Source organism: Schistocerca piceifrons, chromosome X (assembly GCF_021461385.2).
Source record: "Schistocerca piceifrons isolate TAMUIC-IGC-003096 chromosome X, iqSchPice1.1, whole genome shotgun sequence".
NCBI lineage: Eukaryota > Metazoa > Arthropoda > Insecta > Orthoptera > Acrididae > Schistocerca > Schistocerca piceifrons.
In genome coordinates this window covers 267,078,921-267,103,100 of record NC_060149.1, presented here as the reverse complement: position 1 = coordinate 267,103,100, position 24,180 = coordinate 267,078,921, and the positions used below count along the sequence as shown (strand labels likewise).

General features: G+C 38.9%; 1 protein-coding gene across 1 annotated transcript in view; it reads left to right on the top strand.

Annotated features, from left to right (window-relative positions):
- LOC124722302 overlaps positions 1 to 24,180 on the top strand; it is a 422,581-nt gene that overhangs the window by 379,818 nt on the left and 18,583 nt on the right. The window contains exon 11 of the mRNA XM_047247484.1: positions 19,876 to 21,148. Coding sequence (XP_047103440.1) covers positions 19,876 to 21,062 — 1,187 coding nt within the window. The 3' untranslated portion in view covers positions 21,063 to 21,148. The remainder of the gene's footprint in view (positions 1 to 19,875; positions 21,149 to 24,180) is intronic.

Genomic DNA, 24,180 nt, shown 5'->3' with positions numbered 1-24,180 from the left:
CATAACTTGCAAATCTGGACTGTGTGTTCGGTGTTGGTGTCTACACATTACCAGTAAATGTGACATTGAGCCAACAATACCATGTGCGAAATACCCCAGTGCAGTTGATGGAGCAACTGAAGAATGTGGAGTCAGAATGATCACACTTGATACCACTTCTCAGTGGCCAAAAGGAGTATTCCATCCTTGGCCTTCAGGCAAAGGAATAATAAGTGCAGGGTCTTTATTATTTAGGCAGGTTCTCTTGGTCACCTATACTGTGTGGACTACAGTATCTTTAGTTTTGAAATGCATTCCAGATAATGTTCTAGGAGCATTGTGCCGAACTTATGCACAGTAATTTGAACCTTTGCTGAGCTGTGCAAAAGAATATTTGACTCATGTTATTACAGCCTGCAGCCCAGCCACTTTCATGTCTTGCTCAACTGGTAACTTTTAACAGTGTGCGGGGCTGTAAAAAGTGGACTTGACTGAGTGATGGCCAAGGGTGTTATTACCCGTTTTTGTCAAGTCGTGAGTTACGCCAGTGTTAGTTATTAAAACAAAATGGGATGATACGCATTTTCAGAAATTCCAGAGCCACACAGTTGATTCACAGTCTAATAAACATTTATATCGGATTTTGTGGGTGGATATCTGCAGTTGCCAGTATATGTGGAAAAACAATGGATTCATGTGTTGAGTTCACCATTTTGAATATAAAAGTACATTATGTTAATATTCAGGGTCTGAGCTATTTAGAGCAGTTTACCCAACAGATACCACAGTGTACTAATTATTTAGGTAACATTATAGTGACAGGGACTCTTGATCAAATTCACATTTTTTCAACTTAGGATTAAATATTTGTGATATACAGGGTGTTCTGAAGTTCCCATTACAGCCTTCTAGGACTTATAGAGGAGACTCAATACATAATATTTTGATTAGGAACCCATGTCTGGAAACGTCATTCAATGACGCTGTAGAGCATCAGAATTATAGGTGCTGGCACCTGTAAATGTATGTATATACAGGATGATTTCATGATAATGCTACAAACTTTCTAGGATGATGGAGAAGGGTAATGTATCAATTTTCGGAAACAAACAAGTTGAAAATTATAAGCAGAAACCATTCTGATACCTCTGATAGTGGCTTACATGTACTGGTACTGTTGTTGGTAAGACTGTATCTTCGCTACTGTGAAACGTGTCTCCCCTATTGTTCAAGTGCTCATAGCTCTTAGGGAGTATGCGTTTTAGAGCCTATGTTTACTAGACATTGTTTTGGTTTGCCATGTCCACAAATTGTTGATCCTGCTACAGATGTCCTCGTCAGTTCCTCCATTTTTAGTCACAGTTCTTCTGAGGTACATGAAGTCTTTAAAATCCTCTAAATTCCTTCCCTTTATTTGGGACTTTCCATCTATAGTCACATTTAGCTGTATAAATTTTGTTTTTCGTAAGACAAGCCTTCCCACCACTCCATTCAGATCTGCTAGGCATGGATAACAACATGATCCCTCTCCAGTTATTGTATTTTGTCAGGTCTCCGTTCTTCAGAAGTTTTACTGAAATGTCTGTCTTCCATTCTTCTGGCATTTCTTCCCTGTTATAGATCTTGTTGAACAGAGGGTATGATAAATCTACTATCATTGATAGGTCTTTTTTCAGCATTTCTCGTGGCATACTGTATAACCCAGGGATCTTACCACATTTCATTTGCTTTGGAGTGACCCTGATCTCCTTTCTGCTAGGTACTACACTCTTGATTCTTGCTGAGCTCTCATTCATGCACATTCTCATCTTTGATTATGTTTTCCTGCTCTTCTGTTGCCTGTTGTAGTTCATCTATCTGTGCCTCTCTGTTTAGTGCCTCTTCAAAATGTTCATGACATTTTTCCAATTGTTCAGTTTCATTTGTCAGCTTTGTTCCTGCCTTGCTTTTCACTAGATGGTTTATTGATCCCTTCTTCCTCCTAGCATTCTTGTGGTCTGGTAAAGCTCATTCGTTTCTCCTTTTCTTGCAGCTCTCTCGTGCTCATGTAGCAGGATCATTTGTCAATTTCCTTCAGTCTAATTTCTCACTCTTTTTCACCTCATGATCTACTCTGGTATATGCTACATGTAGCTCAGTCTATTGCCTAATGGTTTTTGCGATACTCATCTTTGCTTTCAAATTGTTCCTTTCTCCCACTTTCTTCCAGGTGTTCCTGCTCACACAATCTTTTCTTTTACCGTCTAAATTCTACTACCTTTTCAGCAATTTCAAGAATTTTTCTCCCATGACTTTTTGTCAGTGCTGTTTTACTCCACCCTCCACATCATGTTGAGTGCTTGATATGTATTATACAATTCTAGTCTAAATTCCTGTTTGAATTTAGGACCATTCAGCTTTGAGGTATCAAACTACTTCTTTTGTAAATCAAATTTCTTCTTTGTTGCTAAGATTTTCAAATGTACATTAGTTAGTATCAAATGGTGGTTACTGCGTATACGAGCTCCCCTTTTATTTCTAACATTTAGCAATGATCTTTTCCATTTCCGACCTATGGCAAAGTGGTTGATCTGATTCTGCATCCTGTGGTTGGGTAATACCAATGAGATTTTATAGTATTTTTTGTGTGGAAACAGTGTTCCTCCTATGACTAGCTCGTTCTTTGCACAGAACTCCTTAAAAGTTCATCAATTACATTAGCCTCCCCAACTTTGTGTCATCCCATTATGTGCTCCAACCTCAGATTTTCTACACCCACTTTTGCATTTATGTCTCCCACAACTATGACAGTATCTCATTTTGCACCTTCAGTGCTGCTTGTAGTGCAGCGTAGAAATGGTTTTTGATGCATCTCTCTCTGCTTTTTCAGTTGGAGCTTAGCGTTGAATGATAGTCACATTCCATATCTGACCTTCAAAGTGGAGTAAGTGTAGTCTTCACCCAAGTGCATCCCATCTGGAAAAGCAATGATATTTTCCTGCAAACAAAACATCAACTATTCAACACTAAAATAAAATCAGTGTAGCTGTACAGGTGTGAAACCTGGAAGGCGACAAAATCAGTCAACAAGAAAATACAAACTTTTACAAACCAGTGCTTACAAAAATCCTGATAGTAGTTTGGTCAAGTTTAATATCCAGTGAAAAGGTGTGGAACTGTACAGAAGAGACGCCTGCAGATATACGCACAAAGGTAAGAAAATGGAAGTGGATTGGGCACACGCCGTGCAAAAATCAGATGGCAATAAAGAGACGAGCCCTGGATTGGAATCCTCAAGCTCATTGTAGAAAAGGAAGATTGACGATGAAGTGGAGGAGGTCAGTGGAGACAGAAGCAGGAAGAAAGGTGAAGGCAATGGCACAAAATGGAGTCTGTTGATAATGTTTCATCGAAGCCCCATGTTTCAACAACTGAAATAAAAGGATGTAAGTCTAATAAGTCATATCAAGCAAGTTGTGGCCCACAAATGCAGAAGAGAGTGTTGATGCCATATACAAATTGTCATTTCCCAAAAATTTGACAGAACTGAATTCTTTTCTGGGTACTGTTAGATACTATGGCAAATTTATTACCAAAGTAGCCCGAACAGCATACCCAGTGAACCAACTACAAAAGAAAGGCCTCAAATTTGTATGCTCCACAACCTGCAAGAAGTTCTTTATGCAGTTGAAACTGTGTTTTAAATCTGTGCCATGCCTTCTGAGCAAAACCATTTTAGCTGGCCAATTGGATCCATGAACACCCAAAGAAATCTCTGCAGGATGTTAGGAGAGAGATTGTTGTAGTGTGGATTCCACTTCAAAATTACAGAGTAGAGACTTTACTGCTATTCTTCAGGGTAGAGACTTGAATGTTAGGCATGAGGAGACACTTAGGATCTTTAGTCTGCTTACCAGTTCTGTTCATCTTTGAGTCAGTCATGACTAAGAACTCTGGTCACAAGTCTGAGTAATTTTTATTGATACTGGGCATATTATTGCTTTATTAGTGACCAAGATATGTTACTTATTTTATAACAGTGATTTGGAAAAGCTAACTATGGTCCAAAAAACCTTTTTGCAAAAATAAATGTTTGTAACATAATCAACATTTCTACAATGGATGTAACAAATCCCTATGTGTATTATTATTCTGCAAATAACACACTCAAATGAAATTAAATTAACATTAATAAATGTAACCTCAATCAAATAAAAATTTTCATCACAACGTAATTGACACTGAATGTGGGGCCTAGCAAAATCCATCACTGCAACCCTCACACTCAGTAAAGACACTTTGAAATATGAGACTGGTGCAGTTCTGTCCCACAAAAATACCAGCAGAACAGACCAACCAATCGCATATGACTCCGAGATGTTATTGAAACTGAGGGAGCTCCACAGGCCACTATGTCAATGTCCAATAATTTGTGTTATTTGCATTTAAGGAATTCTGCCAGTGTAATGGCTTCCAGCATCTGACCACCTGGCATCCAGTCCAGTGGTGACTCAGTTGTCAGGTCATTCGAAAAGCAGATAGTCAATATTATGTGGGTAATGACAGTGGCAGAAGTTGTAGTTATTGGTGCGAACAAAGTTTTGGAATGTACTGGGAGAATGGAGTACTTCAATATGCGTCAAGGGAAAGTTGATAGGAGGGCTGTTTAAATCTGAGGCAGATGGGAAAAGGTAAAATGTGAAAGAGTGTACTGTACCTTTGAATTATAACAGTCACAAAAGAATGGAAATTAAGGATGGAACAGACAATTGAATTAATTTTAGCTGCCACGGCAGAATTTTCTATCAAATAATCAGTTTGTGGAAAACTCATGAAGAAAATTAGAAATGATCGCGAGTTCATTTTGGGGGAAAGTCAATAAAAATGCAAGGGACGCTGACATATACATTCAGAAAGAGAGAGATGTTTTTTTCGTTTGTGAATTGGGCCATATGTTATTGATAAGTTTTCTGTTTGGCACTGGAGGGCACAAGAGGTGTGGAAGCATCAGTGCAAGAGAAACGAGGGACTATTTCTCAGTGTGAGGGTGTTTTCCTTTTATGAAAGGAAGGTTAACTTCATGTAGGAATGAGGCAGCACTGTAGTTTGCAATAATTGGTAGTTTAATGGGCTGAGTGTGGTGAGTTTTGTTGTATGAAAGTGACAGACAATTGATATTCATATGTCAAAGATTGTAGAGGACTCTGAGGGCACCCAGATAGTGAAAAGTGCTAATAGTGTGAGCTGATACACATCTAAAGTGAGGAAATAATACAAAGGAATTGGTGCAAAAATATGTTGAAATATGCTGAAAGCAGCAAAACTACTATTTTATCCATTTTTACTTGTTCTTAAGCACGAGTGTGTTTTCTTATATGATTATTGATGTAAACACACTGGACAAAAAAATTCGTAACCCCCCGCCCCTAGGAGACAATGTGATAATACAGTGTAACTGTCTCGATCTTTGATAATTGCTCTAATCTGGTAAATAAGAGAATCCACAAGTTTCTTCAGGTATGCCATATACAGCTGAAGCCACAAACAGATGATTAGGTCCCAGAGACTATTGAACTGCACACGGGATTAGTGGACCACTCAAGGTGCAATATGGTGCCTGAGAGTTTGTTAAACCACGAACATATGCATACAGCTGTATGATCACTGTTGTTCTCACCTTGGAAAATACAAACATTCACACATCATGAAGATGCAGAAGATAAGGCAGCACATGATCACCAAGAATGTTAAAGTAAGCATCCTCATTCATGTTCATGGTAAGCTGAAAGAGTGGGTCCAGGTCGTGGTATTAAAACACTCCCAATACATCACAGAACCACCTCCAGCCTGAACTACACTCTCCACATACTATGGGCTAAATGTTTCTGGTCATTGATGCATTTGATGCCTAGAATCATTTGAAAAGAAGCAAAATCAGACTTACCAAACTGTTCTACATTCCTCCAGTTTCTATGTTATTTGGTCAGCTGAAGATTTGAACCTTTATGTACCACTGAGTTAATGGCCTTTTGCAAAGCACCTGACTCCAAATGTCCATTGATGCTGTTTCATTCCCTATGTTCATTCAGAAATTAGTTGATCTGGACCTGCGTTCACTGACGGCAGCAATTTCTGTCTGGTCTGAAACCGATTGTCATTGAATAGGTATGCCACTTGTCTCCAGTACTTTTCAGTTAGGATCTTTTCATGACCACAGTTCGTATGTCATGTTACATGGCTGCAAGTGGTACACCATACTGTGTAGAAACATTGGAGAGTGCGCATTGATACATCGACAGTTTGGGCAACTTCATAAGTGATGTAGCCATGGGCACGTCCGAACACAATAACTTGTTCCTTTCTGCCACGTCTCCAGTTCGAACCTTCTTAAGACACTGATTTCTTACAGTGGACTTGCACATACACACCAATTCACTGCAATGACTCATCACTGATGGAGGGTCACATCTAAAGCAATCCAATATGCTCTTATAAGTGTCTGACTAATATTTTGTTCAGTGAGCTTATTATTGTCTTCCTTGTGATTTCCTTTGCATAATTATACGTTTTATATATCTGTACAAAATGTCTAAGGCAAACGTGTTGCCAAACAACATGTAAACTATTTCTTGATCTCAATTTAAACTGTATGTAGATTTTATGCCACAGAAGTTTTTCACATACTTTTCCATGTAATCTCAAGAAGAATAATACCCCATTACATGTTTTTGTCATTGAATATATTCATGTAAATACGATTTTGATAAACAAGCATAGCAAGAATTGCCTAGGATAGGGAAATACTGACCAGTGATTATGTTAAATGCAACTGTTTAACACTTGGAGACAAACAAGGAACACAGATAGTCAAAGAAAGATAATGCGTGTGGGACACTGAAATACAGTTCATCATATTATTTCTGGATCACAGTGACTTAAGTAGTGACGTGAAAATTGTCATCACTTTATGACCTGTAGATTAAAACTGAAGAAACTGCAAAAAGGTGGGAATTTAAGGAAATGGGACCTGGATAAACTAAAAGAACCAGAGGTTGTACAGAGATTCAGGGAGAGCATAAGGGAGCAATTGACAGGAATGGGGGAAATAAATACAGTAGAAGAAGAATGGGTAGCTTTGAGGGATGAAGTAGTGAAGGCAGCAGAGGATCAAGTAGGTAAAAAGACGAGGGCTAGTAGAAATCCTTGGGTAACAGAAGAAATATTGAATTTAATTGATGAAAGGAGAAAATATAAAAATGCAGTAAGTGAAACAGGCAAAAAGGAATACAAACGTCTCAAAAATGAGATCGACAGGAAGTGCAAAATGGCTAAGCAGGGATGGCTAGAGGACAAATGTAAGGATGTAGAGGCCTATCTCACTAGGGGTAAGATAGATACCGCCTACAGGAAAATTAAAGAGACCTTTGGAGATAAGAGAACCACTTGTATGAATATCAAGAGCTCAGATGGAAACCCAGTTCTAAGCAAAGAAGGGAAAGCAGAAAGGTGGAAGGAGTATATAGAGGGTCTATACAAGGGCGATGTACTTGAGGACAATATTATGGAAATGGAGGCGGATGTAGATGAAGATGAAATGGGAGATACGATACTGCGTGAAGAGTTTGACAGAGCACTGAAAGACCTGAGCCGAAACAAGGCCCCTGGAGTAGACAATATTCCATTGGAACTACTGACGGCCGTGGGAGAGCCAGTCCTGACAAAACTCTACCACCTGGTGAGCAAGATGTATGAAACAGGCGAAATACCCTCAGACTTCAAGAAGAATATAATAATTCCAATCCCAAAGAAAGCAGGTGTTGACAGATGTGAAAATTACCGAACTATCAGCTTAATAAGTCACAGCTGCAAAATACTAACACGAATTCTTTACAGACGAATGGAAAAACTAGTAGAAGCCAACCTCGGGGAAGATCAGTTTGGATTCCGTAGAAACACTGGAACACGTGAGGCAATACTGACCTTACGACTTATCTTAGAAGAAAGATTAAGGAAAGGCAAACCTACGTTTCTAGCATTTGTAGACTTAGAGAAAGCTTTTGACAATGTTGACTGGAATACTCTCTTTCAAATTCTGAAGGTGGCAGGGGTAAAATACAGGGAGCGAAAGGCTATTTACAATTTGTACAGAAACCAGATGGCAGTTATAAGAGTCGAGGGACATGAAAGGGAAGCAGTGGTTGGGAAGGGAGTAAGACAGGGTTGTAGCCTCTCCCCGATGTTGTTCAATCTGTATATTGAGCAAGCAGTAAAGGAAACAAAAGAAAAATTCGGGGTAGGTATTAAAATTCATGGAGAAGAAATAAAAACTTTGAGGTTCGCCGATGACATTGTAATTCTGTCAGAGACAGCAAAGGACTTGGAAGAGCAGTTGAATGGAATGGACAGTGTCTTGAAAGGAGGATATAAGATGAACATCAACAGAAGCAAAACAAGGATAATGGAATGTAGTCTAATTAAGTCCGGTGATGCTGAGGGAATTAGATTAGGAAATGAGGCACTTAAAGTAGTAAAGGAGTTTTGCTATTTGGGGAGCAAAATAACTGATGATGGTCGAAGTAGAGAGGATATAAAATGTAGGCTGGCAATGGCCAGGAAAGCGTTTCTGAAGAAGAGAAATTTGTTAACATCCAGTATTGATTTAAGTGTCAGGAAGTCATTTCTGAAAGTATTCGTATGGAGTGTAGCCATGTATGGAAGTGAAACATGGACGATAAATAGTTTGGACAAGAAGAGAATAGAAGCTTTCGAAATGTGGTGCTACAGAAGAATGCTGAAGATTAGATGGGTAGATCACATAACTAATGAGGAGGTATTGAATAGGATTGGGGAGGAGAGAAGTTTGTGGCACAACTTGACCAGAAGAAGGGATCGGTTGGTAGGACATGTTCTGAGGCATCAAGGGATCACCAATTTAGTATTGGAGGGCAGCGTGGAGGGTAAAAATCGTAGAGGGAGACCAAGAGATGAATACACTAAGCAGATTCAGAAGGATGTAGGTTGCAGTAGGTACTGGGAGATGAAAAAGCTTGCACAGGATAGAGTAGCATGGAGAGCTGCATCAAACCAGTCTCAGGACTGAAGACCACAACAAACAACATGTAGGCAGCTATGTAATTTATCCATCAAGTAGTGTTACAAGAGCAAGAAGAGACACGCAGAAGGCTGAAAACAATGATTAAGACAAACACTATGCCTGTTTGTCCAGGCACAGAGGAGTAGCTGCCAATGGCCATTGAAAGAGGCACATGAGACATCTGCCATCTGGAACCAAAGAGGCCTAGTGGCTGGAGTCTGCAACCAAACAATGAAGAGCACAGGTGGAGAGGCCAAGAAAGTCATCAATCCAAGAGTGAACTTTCAGTTGTAATGGCCAGACTGGAAGGCAGTGTTATGCACCCAGCTTTTGTTAGGGCAGCTATAGGCACACAAAAATTCACACATTAACAAAAGTCTCTTGAAAACAGGGACGAGTAAAGGACATGCTCACCACCAGACAGCAGACATTAGCAAGGTTTGGGGGAAAATACAATTAGTCACAAAACAAGAACACCTTCCGAGAAAATATTTATTGGAGATTTTGTTGGCCTTTTACCATGGGAATGAGAATGTTATGTAACAGTTATGAAAGATGTAAAATAATTCACTTGGCAAGAAGCATCTGAGTTGGCCAAACAGATGCAGGGACACACTCATAGGAATTTTTGATGAATATAATGTCTGAGTGGGGAACTTCACTTGGAAACTGCAGGATAGAGACCTCACTGCTAGACTTCATGGCTGAGACTTTCAGTGCTAGCTGTGAGGAGACAGCTCGGAGGCCACTCAAGACTTTGCCTCTGAACATCACTGCCAGACGTCCAGCTTTGGGCACAGTCAAAAGACACATACTTCCATTCATAGGGATGGCATGTCACTGCCATTGCCACAGCAAAATCTGTTACTACAGACATCAGGCTCACTAGGGACCTCTCGAAATATAGCACTGGTGAAGTTCAATCCCATAAAAATGCTGATGAAACAGACCAACAAATTGCATATACCTCCAATACTTAACAGTAGTGAAACTCAGTGATTCCCAATTTGAGAAGGCAGCACTGGCTTTCATTTATGGAATCAAGAAATTTTAAGTTTACTTGTATGGCATTAAATTCCACTTGATCAAGGACCATAAGCCTCTAATTTCAGTTTTCAGCTTTTGTCCAAGCTCCTGAAAATGAATGTACAATTTTTGCAGTGGTGGGCACTCTTCCTTTGTAATTAACATTACATCATACATTATAATCCCACTGTACAACATGTCGGCACCGACACTCTTCCCAGCCAACCCATGAGCTCAGATACTGACTTTGATCAACAGGAAACAGCATATTTTGAAGTCAACAACACTGAGCAATGGGCTAGACAAATTTTGTATCACATCCAGCAGAGTTGCTCATGCCATATGGAACATACTTGTACAGTTGTACATCATGTTATAGCAGTGCTTCTAGGCAACTGAGACACTGTGGTGCTAGATGTACTTTGTTGTTGCAAATGTAGCATGCTGCATTCTGATGTGGGCTGTGCTTCTTGTTATGCTTACTGTAGCACTCAGGAAATGGTTTGCGTGATTTACTGGGGCTGTTTTACATGCTTAGTATGGGGCTAGAGGCAATGTGGGGTGGGACAACCCGCAATCTACATCTACAGCTACATACGTACTCTGCAAGCCACTGTACAGTGGATGATGGGGGATATGTTGTATCACTAGTAGTCATTTCCCTACCTGCAACACTCGAAAATAGAGCATGGGAAAAATACAGTCAATTACCTCCCTATAGCCCTAATTTCTCTTATCTAATGTTTGTGATCCTTATGTGAAATGTATGTTGGTGGCCGTAGGATCGTTCTACAGTCAGCTTCATATTCTGGTTCTCTAAATTTTCTCCATAGCATTCCTCAAAGAGAATGTTACCTTCCCTCTATGGATTCCCATTTGAGTTCCTGAAGCATCTCCATAGTACTTGGTGAGTAGGAGAAACAAACCTGTAAATTTCAGGTACAGTATTAGTAGTGTCCTAGTTGACATAATCACGTTGCTTAAAAAAATAGTGCGTTGGGAGAATTTTAGGAAAATGTGATTCATCTGTAAAGGAGACCGCATATATAACACAAGTGCAGCCCATTCTTGAGAAATACTTGAGTGTATGGGATCCGCACCAGGTCAGGTTAAAAGAAGACATCAAAGCGATTCAGAAGCGAGCTGCTGGATTTGTTACCAGTAGGTTTGATCAACACACAAGTAATATGGAGAAGTTTCAAGAATTCAAATGGGAATTCTTGGAGGGAAGATAGAGATCATTTTGCAAAACACTGTTGAGAAAATTTAGACAACTGGCATTTGAAGCTGACTGCAGAACATTTCTACTGTTGCCAATGTACACTGCACATAAAGACCATGAAGATAAGGTATGAGAAATTAGGGCTTATGCAGAGTCATATAGAAGACAGTCATTGTCGTCTCACTCTATTTGCAAATGGAACAGGAAAGGAAATGGCTAGTGGTACAGGGTACCCTCCACCATGTGCCATACTGCGGCTTGTGGAGTATGTATGTTGATGTAGGTACTTGCATGTTGATTGAACTTACCAGTAGCAGAGCTAGCAGCCTGCCTGTGAATTGCTTTGATGCCCTCCTTACACTGTTGATGCCACATATGCTGAATGGGTATGACTGCAAGTTGTGTGTTTTGCTTTCCACGGACACCTACTGCTGTTGTAGGGTGCTTATTACATATTGCTGTTCTGTTGTCTACATGATGGCCCTTCACCTACATCTTTCAAGTTGACATATTGTGAGTACCATAAGATGGTGAACTACTGTCTTCTGATGATCTGTGCATTCAGCACTGTTAATAATTTTACCTAATTCTTCTGAGCCATGAAATACCTACTGCATTAAGGAACAGCTGCATTGTGTAGGCAGTGTTGCAGTGTGTTGAGTCCAAAGAGGTGAGAGGTTTAGCATGGTCAGGAGCAGGACTGAGCACATCTCTGATGAGTGAATTTGCATGTGATACTATGCAGTCCATAAACATACAACTACATTTATGACTAAGATCTTGCAGGTTGGCAATCTACGATCAATACAATCGACCAATCTTCTTAATGCACTGAGTAAACTGCAATAAAGCTTCCACAATGTGAGTTCGTCAACCATAGTGTTGAATCAACCATCACAAATATCATTGGGTTCTGTGTGACTGTGGTTATGTACTGGTGGTAATTTTTGCATCATTTTGTACATCTGACTACAAGAAGACAGTAATAAAACACACTTAGTGGTGGAATCAACGACTTAACTAACCTTGCATTGATATGTGAAAAGTGTAAATACATGTCCCACATTTGTTGCTGCCACTACTGTTATTGCTATTGGAGCAGGAGAATATGTTGCTGTTAATGTTTCTGTTGTGCCTGCTGATGCAGTAATGTTTGTTGAAGCTGCTGCTGCTCTTATTTCTGTTGTACCAGACGAAAATACACTCGTTGGTACATTGGTTGGTTCTTTTACTGTACTCCAGGAGGTGGTCAAGTGGATACTATAACACACACACAATATTATAGCACTTGAATATAACATAGACAAGGTGACTTACTTAACTTTGTACAATCAATTTTCACAGGCATATCATGAGTATTTATAACTGTCACTGAATATTAACGTATCATGTGATACTGATAAGATACAAGTCTCTTCACTCAAAGTGTACCAGGCAATAACTTTTGTGTAGAATTTTGAATAAGTCAATGTTTGCATTGCTGGCGTAGTAGAAAGACAATGCTGTCACCTTCAATGATCGCGGACTGGGCTGAGCAGTACTGTGCTTGGCCATAAGTAAGAGAGCGAAAATGGCAGCATATCAGAACTCTTTTGCGTGTGTCTGTGCCAGTGTTGCTCATTTTTCGATGACACTGGTAGAGAGGCTATCCTCACTTGTGGTTGTGTCGCGAAGCACCAATCTTGCTTTGGCACTTTGTTCTTCGGACGACATCACAATTACAATTTGATGTGGTGCTGCCACAGTTTGAAAAACTGTTTATCCATATTTGCACATGAATTAAGTCCTTGCCTCCATATTCTGTACCTTACATATAAACAAACACTGTTTGTAACATACAATGCACAAAGTGCACTAGAGCTGTCATGATGTTCAAAACTTATACTTTCGACGAAAATGAGACAAATATCAAACTCCGAATCTCCCACTTCCGTGAAGTGTAATAAATGCCAAAGTTGTGTATGCTGCAGAAGTGAGGTCTGAGGCAGATTCAGCCAGTGTGACAATAGCTAATTCTGTTGGTAGTGATGCCGGCACATACCAGTGGCCACTGAATACAAGAGGTTACTGTGCCGGCAGTCTGTCCGATGTGCCTTTAGAATGTCCTTATCCACATTGCTGCACCAGGCTGAAAATGTCTCGGACAGTGGGAGTGCGCTTCTGGGCCTGCAAGGGATTAGTGATTGCAGTGTACACAGATCTCATCTGAGCTGCTCCCATCTGTTGCTATGCTCCTGTATGGGCTTAAAATTATGTCATTTTCACCTTAGAGTACATGGATACTGGTATTATTTTAGTCATCTGGGCTTTAAAAGTATATGCATGACACTGATGTGAGATGAAATATTTCACTCCATTTGCAGAACTGGTTAAGTAATTATTGTGAATTGGTCCCTTGTTCAAAACCAGTATCTTTGTAACCTTTCTCTTGCAAAGCACATTTCCACCATCCTCTGATTATTGCCTCTGATGTAGTGTTAGATTTTACATCTACTGCGGATGGGAAATTTGACAGTGAGTCAGCTACGGCTAGGTATATGAACTTGAGGAATGGTTACACAGAATTTATGTAGACCCATTCCCATGACTTGGTGAGGGTCATCTATGGCATAAAAACAGAGCAAAGTGAACATAAGCAACACTTGGGAATTAATTTTTTTATATCCATTGAGAGAGGGGGATGAATGGACACCACGTATTTCTGTTGTACAGTGTTACTGCTGCGAGTATTGACTCATGACTTGTAACTTCTACCATAATTTTAGCCATGAGCAGAAATCTCTCTGTTATAAATTGTAATTCCTTGTCTAATTGGAAGCACTGGAGTACTGCCAGTTCTGTAAGGCAGTGTTTTTTACTTCATTATGCCCAACTGAGGAATGCAGTTGAACTTATGAGTTTGCTTTCTTCTTTTTCACCCAAAATATCTTCATTTTCTTGATGAAGTTTCTTTCCCATTCTTCTACCTGGATTCTGCAGGTTCCAGTTGTTGGTTTGTCTGTGAATTGATGATTTTCAGTAGTTTTGAATGTACCTAAACTGTGTTCCCATTGGATCCAATTTCCTGAATATATATTTCAGTTTTAAACAACCAATTGTTTTTAACATTTATTGAGATGAGAATATGGAGATGCCTTTCTGATTGTGTCAGACTTATATCAGTAATTATTGAGATTTCCTTTTCATCCAAATTCTAGCTAAACAAACCAGGCTAAAAAAATTTCTTAGAAATTTTCGTTCTATGTTTTGAATTAGTGATCTGCATCCAATTAACAAGATTTTCAGAGCATATAATACTTGTGGTTTGATCATTATGTTGTTGTGATTTAGTTTTGCATACCAGTATTTATTTATTTTTTACAGGCGGTTCTGTAGATTTGTTGTAATTTAGGGAGTCTCTCTTCATTTGCTTTACAATTTAATCCTGAAGTTTAGACAATATCCTCTAGGTGTCTGAATTTAGGTACCTTGGCTATGATATTTTACCAAAATTAGTTACTGTAGGTTATCTGTATCTACATACATACTTCGCAGATCTGTACAGTGCATGGCAGAGGATGTGTTGTACCATTACTAATTTTTTATTTATTGAGATTTTCATCTATACAAAGGTTTTCCTCCAACCGTTACTAATTATTTCCCTTTTTATTCCACTCATAAATAGAGCAAGAGAAAAACAACTGGTTATATGCCTCTGTAAGAGACAAATTTCTCTTATCTTATGTTCATGGTCTTGTGCGAAATGTATGTTGGCAGTAGTAGGATCATTCTGCAATTGGCTACAAATGCTGTTTCTCTTAATTTTTTCAGTAGTATTCCTTGAAAATAACATCATCCTCCCTCCATCCTGATGCATCTCCATAATATTTGCATGTTGATCAAAACTGCTGGTAACAAATGTATCAGCCCACCTGTGCATTGTTTCAATGTCTTCCTTTAATCTGACCTTGTGGGGATCCCAGACATTGCAGCAGTTTTCAAGAATGAGTTTCACTAGAATAATATACAGTAAAACTATGTTTATATGGTTTTCAACAGACTGCAGAAAAAAAACATATAAGTGTGAAAAACGTATATATGAAATATAGCACCATACTATCAAATTAATTGATAAACAAAAATGAAAAAACCAATAAATAAAAGTTACATTCTACAAAATGTTATATAGAGTTACTAGGTACCATAATTAATATATATATATAAACCTCATTTCATAAAAAAATCCATAATTTTTACTTGACGCAGCAATAGTGTACAGTGTATCCTCAAAACAGGATAACACTGTCATTATTTTTTCAGAAACATTGTGGTGTGTCACAAATTGTTTAATTATTTCTAATGCATTTACTGCATCATTAAATGTCACACAGGAATCCTGAGGCTCTTGTGTATCATACTCATTGTCAGCTTCTTCCTCATCCAGGTCTCGCGATGCACGTTGAACTATCTCAGCGATAGTCATGGGTTCTTTAGTGATGATGTTTTCATCAACATTCACGTAATCCTCAAATGATGCCTGCTCTTCAAGTTGATTCCATTCTTCATCATTAGGTGAAATATCGTCAGTGATCATTTCCACCATGATCATGGACTTCATTTCCAAATCCAGATTTTCGGAAACAGTTCCAAATGGTATCATCTGAAACTCTGTGCCATGAAGCTGCAATGTAGTGCATTGCCTATCAGAAGGAAAAAATTAGTTAATAATTTCTCGAAGTGTTCTTTGGCTCTGGTAGCACAACACAAAATAAATAGCAAGTAAAAATCTTACCTGTAAAATGTTTATTTTAATTTCTTCCTTTTTTCAATGTTTACACACCTGACTGCATGCTGCATGAACATTTTGCGATAATGCAACTTGAAATTATATCTTACTTCAAGGTCAAGTGGCTGGAGCTCATGCATGCAATTCGATGGAAACAATTCCACGGTCACATTTCTCAAATAGAAACTAAGGGGGGGATGTGCTGCACACCTGTCTGTGAACAATAAAATCTTCCAGCCTGCTGCACCCATTTTCACATCGACACTTCGAAGCCAGCTTCTGAAAACTTTTGTCATAAACCACAATTTCTTGTTACTAATGCATTTTGTGGGAAACGTAACAGTGTTCTTAAAACAATGGGGCTTGGCAAATTTCCCAGTTGTAAGTGTGGGGGGAGCTTCTCACTCCCAACACTGTTAGCACATAACAACACTGTTACACGTCATTTACTTCGTTTTCCTCCATGGCAGTTCTCGCCTTTGAATGCCATTGCGCTATCAGCCATAACATTGTAAAACAAGCCCGTCTCATCCTCATTTAAAATATTTTTAGGAGCATATTGGTATGTCATTTCTTTCAAACGGGTTTCCTTCTAATCTCACGCTGTCTTGGGATCAACACTTTTGCTTTCGCCACATGCATTCTGACAGCTGATGCCATGTCTTACCTTAAATTTGTGCAGCCAACCAGATGAACTACTGAAATTTTCCACACCGAGCCGAATTGCAAATTCATTTGCTTTTTCACAAAGCATTGGGCTGCTAATAGGAATGCCTTCTGCTCTACGTTGCCTGAACCACTGCAACAGACAATCTTCCACATCTTCATATTTCCCATCCTGAATGTGTGTCCGCTTACTAGTAGAAATTCTGAACACATATGCACTAGCTTCAATTTCCTTTGCCTTTGCTACTATAGAATTTAAAGTAGACACAGAAATTCCTAATTCCTTGGCAATATCCACTTGCTTTTGATTTCTGTTTTCCTTCTCAACTTTCAAAATTCATAGCTTTTCAGCAATAGTAATGCTTTTCTTTTTTCTTCCACTCATGTTACCAGTTCTCAAAATAATTAGCAATATAGTAATATGATACTATATCCTATACAGTATGAGGTGTGATGTGTTTCGGGATTCCTGAGTGACATGCAACACTTCTTGTCCAGTTGTGCCCTAGTTCGGCAGAAGTTGTGTAACTTCAGGAAAACAAATGAGTGCTACATCTACTGCCAACCTTCCCTATGGCTATAACCACAGCCGTAATAGTAAGCTTCATACGTTATACTGTACTTTCCAATACTGTATAGTCTCTGTATAAGATCTGCTTTTTGTGACAACACTATTATTGCAGTTTATACTGTTGTTGCATATCTGTCAATCTATAAAACGATCTCAAGTCCGACACATTAAAAATTAAGTGTTAGTTGGAGTCGGATGCTCGCAACAAAGTGATTTTCAAGTTGGCAACCACGATGCCGTGTTAATAGATGGAGCTTAGGCCAGTACTATACTATCAAATTTTCTTTGACAATGATCTTTGGTGTGGCGCAAAAGGGGGTATTTCACTGTCATCAACTATTTCATCAAAGTTTCTTCATAATGGTCGATGACAACTTAATACTATTCTCTGCAGTTCAATTTTACTTACGGCATCGGCAGTATAGTGTGCTGATGTTGGCAACACCATCTTCATATAATGCAAATGTTTTGTTATGAAATGTTCATATTACAAGTATAACTGATTTACTGAGCAGACAAGGGTACATACAAGAATCTGTCAACCATAGAGCAAGAAGAGATTTATTTATTTACTTGGTGGTGAAATGAATTCCCAGCAATGAATGGTCATTGCCACATCAACACACTGCACCACCGATGCCGTAAGTAAAATTATACCTTGTCAGCAGTTGCGTGCACCGCAATTGCATTGTCATTGCATTTGCAAGAGAAGCAGAAGAAAAGGAAACATACTTGGGCGAAGCCGTGGACTTCACAGCAAATTGCAAAATATATACAACAAAATTTGCCACGGTAGCAGCAGGTCAAGGACATAAAGTCACATGAAAAATCCCTTTGGCATCATAAGCTACACAGTACTTCATCTGCCTCGAATATTTCTATCAATTCTGTTGTGCATGCAACACACTATGTAAATTTGGGAGTCACATTGATAAACATTGTGTGTCAGACAGCTGCAGCAATGCTAGTGCTCCAAGCGGTTGTTTTCTACATGCAGTAAACGTAAGACAAACACTTCCTTTGATCAAATCTAAGGTGAGGCGCTAGATTTGATCAAAGAAAATTTGACTAATGCCGAACTTTGGCAAAGTTCCTTATTACACTATCAAATTTTATTATAGTTTAATATCGGCCTTACCAATCCTCTTCCCGGCACCCTACTCTGAAACACTGCATCATAACTTGTGCACACTGTGGATATTTCGCTGGGACACCAAAAAAACATCCATTTCTTCATATAACACACACAATGTAAGTGAGACCGTGCTACCAGTTTTATAACTGTGGAGATAGCTATTCATTGAACAAATGTATTTATGGGTGCAGAACACAAAATATGAATAAATGGAATGTTCAAGTATGTTGGAATACTGCCATGACATGGGGTAATGCCAAGAGTCAGTCCATTGGTACAGCAAACTGTAAATAACGCTAGCACAATCAACCCTAAGGCTGTTTAAAAATGCATTACAGATATTTATGTGTAGTTCATCATAGAATGAAGAATTCAAGAAGCAGCAGCAACAGTGAGTACAGCATTAACCATCCTGTGAATGTATGCAACACTTCCCCTCTTAAGGTGACATGTTCATTAAGGGCGAAACCTATATTAGAGCATTGACATGAGTGATGTGTAACAGGCTGACTTCATAGACTCTGTGGTTGTATGAATTACCACAGATATAGCAGTAAAGAGAGCATACAAAATTTGCAAGAAGCATGAAAACATTTTGTGCTGAAAGAATAATTTCTGAATAACCATTGAAATTAATAATTGTTTTAATATATCAATACTTGCATAGAATCATCAATGCTATTAGTTCCCAAAATAAGCCACCACTGTACTTGTATTATGGTATGTGGTTGCAACAATGTCGTCTATGAAACATTTTATATTTCATAATATTTATTAATTTACTTGCAGTGTAAACCTTTTTATTACTAATGAAAATGAAATGTCAATGATAATATGACACAACCTACAATTAGAACTCAGTATTGCACCTATTACTGAAAATGAACATAATTGTTGTGATAGGCTTCTTTAGTTGTCTCAACACTTAGCAGTCTTCCTATTTCAGTTGCAGTCACTGAGGGCTCTACCGAACTATGTGGTTTGAAAGGCATTTCGCAGTGTTTATGAGAAACTAGTGGGTAGTTCTCTTGGTAGGAAATGTCAAAACAGGCATTTGTTGAGTTTTTACACCATTAGTCAATTATTTTGTTACATATTGCAACTTGGGCATACTACAGCTGTTACCAGTTCCAATGTTCTCATTATACATTTACTAACTGTCATCAGAGTGTATATGTTACACTATATATTCATAACAGGTGCTAGCAATGGTAAGAGAATTTGAGTGTGTTTAGCTATTACTTTTCCACAACTGAACAATGAATTTGATTTACTAGATAAAAACAGTACTTGTTGTGACGGCATGTATCATGTGATTTTGGGTGCTTAATTTTTTAAGTAACCAATTAGATATTTACCTATTATGATATATTCTGTATGTGATGTTCATCATTTTGTTGCTGTACTGTATTTACTTTTTTCCCTCTTTTCTTTACAGCATGGCATGTGCGTTTAAAACAGTACTATCCCAGTGCGACAAGCCGTAAAGGTAAAAATTCTAGAGTGGGTGGAGATCAACATCATTGCAAAGACAAGAACATGGAAAAAACATCCTGTGAATCTCAAAAACAAGATTCGAAGAGAGATTACACTAGAAGTGAGAGGCACAGAAAAGAGAGGCACCAGAGTAAAGTAGATGAACAACACTCAGAAATAGGTGAAAGTGATAAACACAAGAAGCATTTGAGAGAATATCATCAAAGAAAACAAAAGAGGCATGAATCAGATGAAGATGGTATCAGGGAAAAGAAAAGACCAAAACTGTCTGAGGACAAGTGTAAGTCAGACGACACACATTTAGAGGCAAAGCTTGACTCCATCTCTGTAGATAAAAAAGAAAAAAGTGATACAGACGATCCAGAAGAAAAGCACCCCACAACTAAAGTTATACAAGAATCTTGCAAGAGGATAGTGGCTGTTGATCAACAGTTTGATTTCAAGATTGATTATTACAAGAAATCTGATAACAAGAGAAGACCAGAATACACTGAGAAGGAAAATAAAGAAAAGCTTAGAGATAAAGATAAAGATCAGAAGAGGCATGAGAAAAGAGTGAAGTTAAGTAGTGAGGAATATAAAACAAAGAAACAACACTCTAGTGATAATGTAGGTGAGAGGCATAGGAGGGAACACAGACATAATCAGAGCCATGAAAAAGCGTGTGAAAAAACAACTAATAACACCGAATTGAATACTAGTTGCAGTAAAGTTACTCGCTCCTCACAGCATAAAAAAGAAGTTGTATCAGAAGATAACCCAGATACATCAAGTAGCACCAAACTCGATAGTAGTGTTACTGCTGAGGTCTCTGTACATTGTAGTCCTGATTTAGAACATTCTTCAGACAGAATTGTAAATACGCCAAAGAAGAGTTGTCCAGTAAATGAAGTTAATACCAAGAGTGTGTTACAGACAAGTGTTCAAAAAGATGGCACTGAGAATTTGCAGTGTACAGAAACTGGAGTGAGAAGTGATAGTGGTGATAACCAAAAATCGTGTTCTGCTAAAAGGGAGTCTAGGTCAAAAAGTGTATCAAGGACAAATGTAAACATCTTGGACCAAATTATGGCCAGTATGAACTCAAATAGTGCACCAAGGCTTAAAGAAGACAGTGACATAGTTTAAAAGTTAGTAAAATCCATATGTGCACCAGTTAGTGAATTTTCACTGACAAATATAACTGCCTTCTTAGTTCACAGTTTTAAAAAAATGTAAGTATTTTTACCTTGAGAGGATTTTAATATACATCTCTCTCTCTCTCTCTCTCTCTCTCTCTCTGTGTGTGTGTGTGTGTGTGTGTGTGTGTGTGTGTGTGTGCGTGTGTGCGTGTGCGTGTGCGTGAATATTATGCATAGCATGTAATATAATATAGCGTGTAAATGTATTTGCAAACTTTATTGCATGAGAAACTTCTAGTTAATTATCTTGTAGGAGCACAATTTGAACTTAATTTCAGATCTCCAAGCTGTCTTTATGAGAAATCACGTGATTGTAATAGTAGTGGGTAGATGTAGTGATTATGAAAGGCAACTCAGTGTTTACGAGGAACAAATATTTACCCCAAGTGTCAACAATCAATTAAAATTTAATAAAAGTTTTAAATTATTCCTGGTGCATTGAAATTTTGCTTTGAATTGCACTCATAGGTTCCACTTACCTTTCATGTAGATCAGGGCTGGCCAAAAACTCTGCTTGCATGTAGTGCTCATTTGTATGTGTGCCAATCTCTCTTGCCTGCATGCACAATTCTCCCTCTACCATATCATGCTGTCAGAGAGGGAAAAGATGGAAGCAGATTGGAGGGAAGGGGGAAGGGGGGGGGGTTAACTGCAAAAGCACTGTATGCAGCTTTGTTTCATGTTTCTCAACAATATAAATCACAAACGAAACAAATTTTTAATATTATTTAACTTATTTTTGGCATGCTTGAAAGACATAATAAAATTTTAGTCTGGTACAAACTGTCAGCAAATTTATATCCGTCACAAACTGGCAGCATACAGACATATGTAGACAGTTTCACAAATTTTTGTCACTCAGGTTTCCATGCAAGCTTGATATATTTAGTTTCAGAATCGAAACAAGGCTTTCACACACACTTGTGTTGATTGAAACATTGGTAACAGGTTTTCAAACTCATTATGGAGATGTACACCTTTCTTGAGGAAAACAACGTAGAACGCCAGGACATTTTTCAAGTTGAAGAATTTGTCTCTTAAATGTGTATTACACTGCAAATTCACCAGTTTCATCTGCAAACGCACATGGCCACCTCAACTGAAATGGCAAATGGAAATGGTCTCAAAAACAGATGTAAGGTATACCACTTTTGAAATTTTTAGTTACCCATTTTCCTATTTAGCTCAAAAATGAAACACTCCCAATTTTAAAAGTATCAAATGTGACAAAAAACTGGTGGAAGTTGTATATTTCAGGTTTTCCAATAGTTTTGAGTTGTTTTGCACTCTTAACTATATGCAGAAAGTCATGCATGACATGAATGCTTTCTGTTGTACCATGTATTAAGTTTTTTCCTTGTTCCATTCTCAAATGGTGTATGGAAAGAATGAGCATTGGTAGATTAGTTTTCCATAACTGTGTTATAATAAAGGATATGTAAACTGATGAAACAGAACATTGTGACCATTTGGTTAATGACATGTTGATCCACCTCTCGAAAGCAGTGATTTTTGTGTAGCATGGGTTTGCTCTATACACAGGTCATGTAATAAATTACGGGCAGTGGTTTGTGGGCATAGCTGGTGCCTGATAGTCTTTCTGATATGTTTCATCTAGTTAAAATCAGCTGAATTTTGTGGCAGAGGTTACAATGTGAGTTCACTGTAATGCTCCTCAAACCATTGCAACATAATACTGGATTTGTGATTCAGTCAGTTATCCTCCTGGAATGCCATCAGTTTTGTGTCCTTAGTTGTTACTGCACCCACGTGAGTGGTTGGTGTGTGATGATTCCCACATTGTGTTTAAGTACTCTTTTATTACAACAAAATTAACTGCAACAGCAAACATAATAACAACTGAAATGGACATCCTTGATCATATGATTAACAGAATTGAAGTCTGTAGGTATGTCAGTCCAATGACTACAGTTGTACAAGCACACAGTCAATGTTTCCCAGTAGCACTACTGCTACAGTGGCAGGGTGTCCTGGGAAGGCAAGGATTGGAGGAAGCAGGAGGCTCTGATGAAGATTGCTGGCTAATTGATGTGGGGTATCATCCCAGGAGGTCATGGTGTGGTGTAGACTCAGTGGGAAACATCAACAGATGGGCTGCAGGATGTGCTTGGGCTGGAGGTGAATGAAGAGCTGCCATCTTTAGTTTGAGCCGCCACTTAAACACACAGTAGGTGGAGCGATATCCACAGGTGCTTGGCAGACATGTGACCTGTGGATGTAAGCTAGTTCCCTCTAATGCAGTGCTGCTGTTGATGCTGTGCGCACTGCCTGTGAGCAGTGATGATACCACTGGTGGCACCTGTTGTGGATCAGTGTGCAAACAGTGAGTACATGTGATGTACTAGAGAGGTGCATAAACAGTCTCCAAAGGAAAAAAAGAAAAATGTCTGTGGTTGAACACAGGCATTGTGCCAGAACAGGAGTAGCTGACCAATGGGCAGATACTAGATCTTTATTCTCCCTTAAGGAAAATTTGACAGAGCCAGCTTGACGCTAACCAAAAGTTCCTGCAATCCGTCCTTTGGGCCAGAGATGGTGGGACCTACTGAAGGAGGAGGTTGCAGTGCCTGTGGGCATCTGCCAGAAGAGGTGCCTCCCCTGGGTCAATGCAGAGGATATCCAAGAGCAAGGGGAGCTCTTGGTGGCTGTGAACCTGTCCTCCCAGACCAGGGACCGAGGTTGTGAAGTGGTGTCCACAAGGCAGTGGGTAGCCGGGGCCTGGCTGCAAAAAAAGGAGGTGTAATGCTAGTCTGAAATAAAAAAAAAATAATGCAGCAGAATTCTAGCACTAGAGGTACAGATATATGTGGCCGGCTGGTGGAGCAATCCTGGAAGGAGCGATCACAAGGTTAGAGAGGAGCAGCCAGTGACAAGTGGAAGCAAACCTGGTGACTGATGGAGCCAATCTGTGAGATGCACATACACTGCTAAATACAGATGAGGAAATCCATGGAACCAGTCAGTGGAGTAAAGACATTGGCAGGTACCAGCGGGAGTAGGAGACAGTGCTAGACCAATGTGGACAATGAGAAGCAAAGATACCA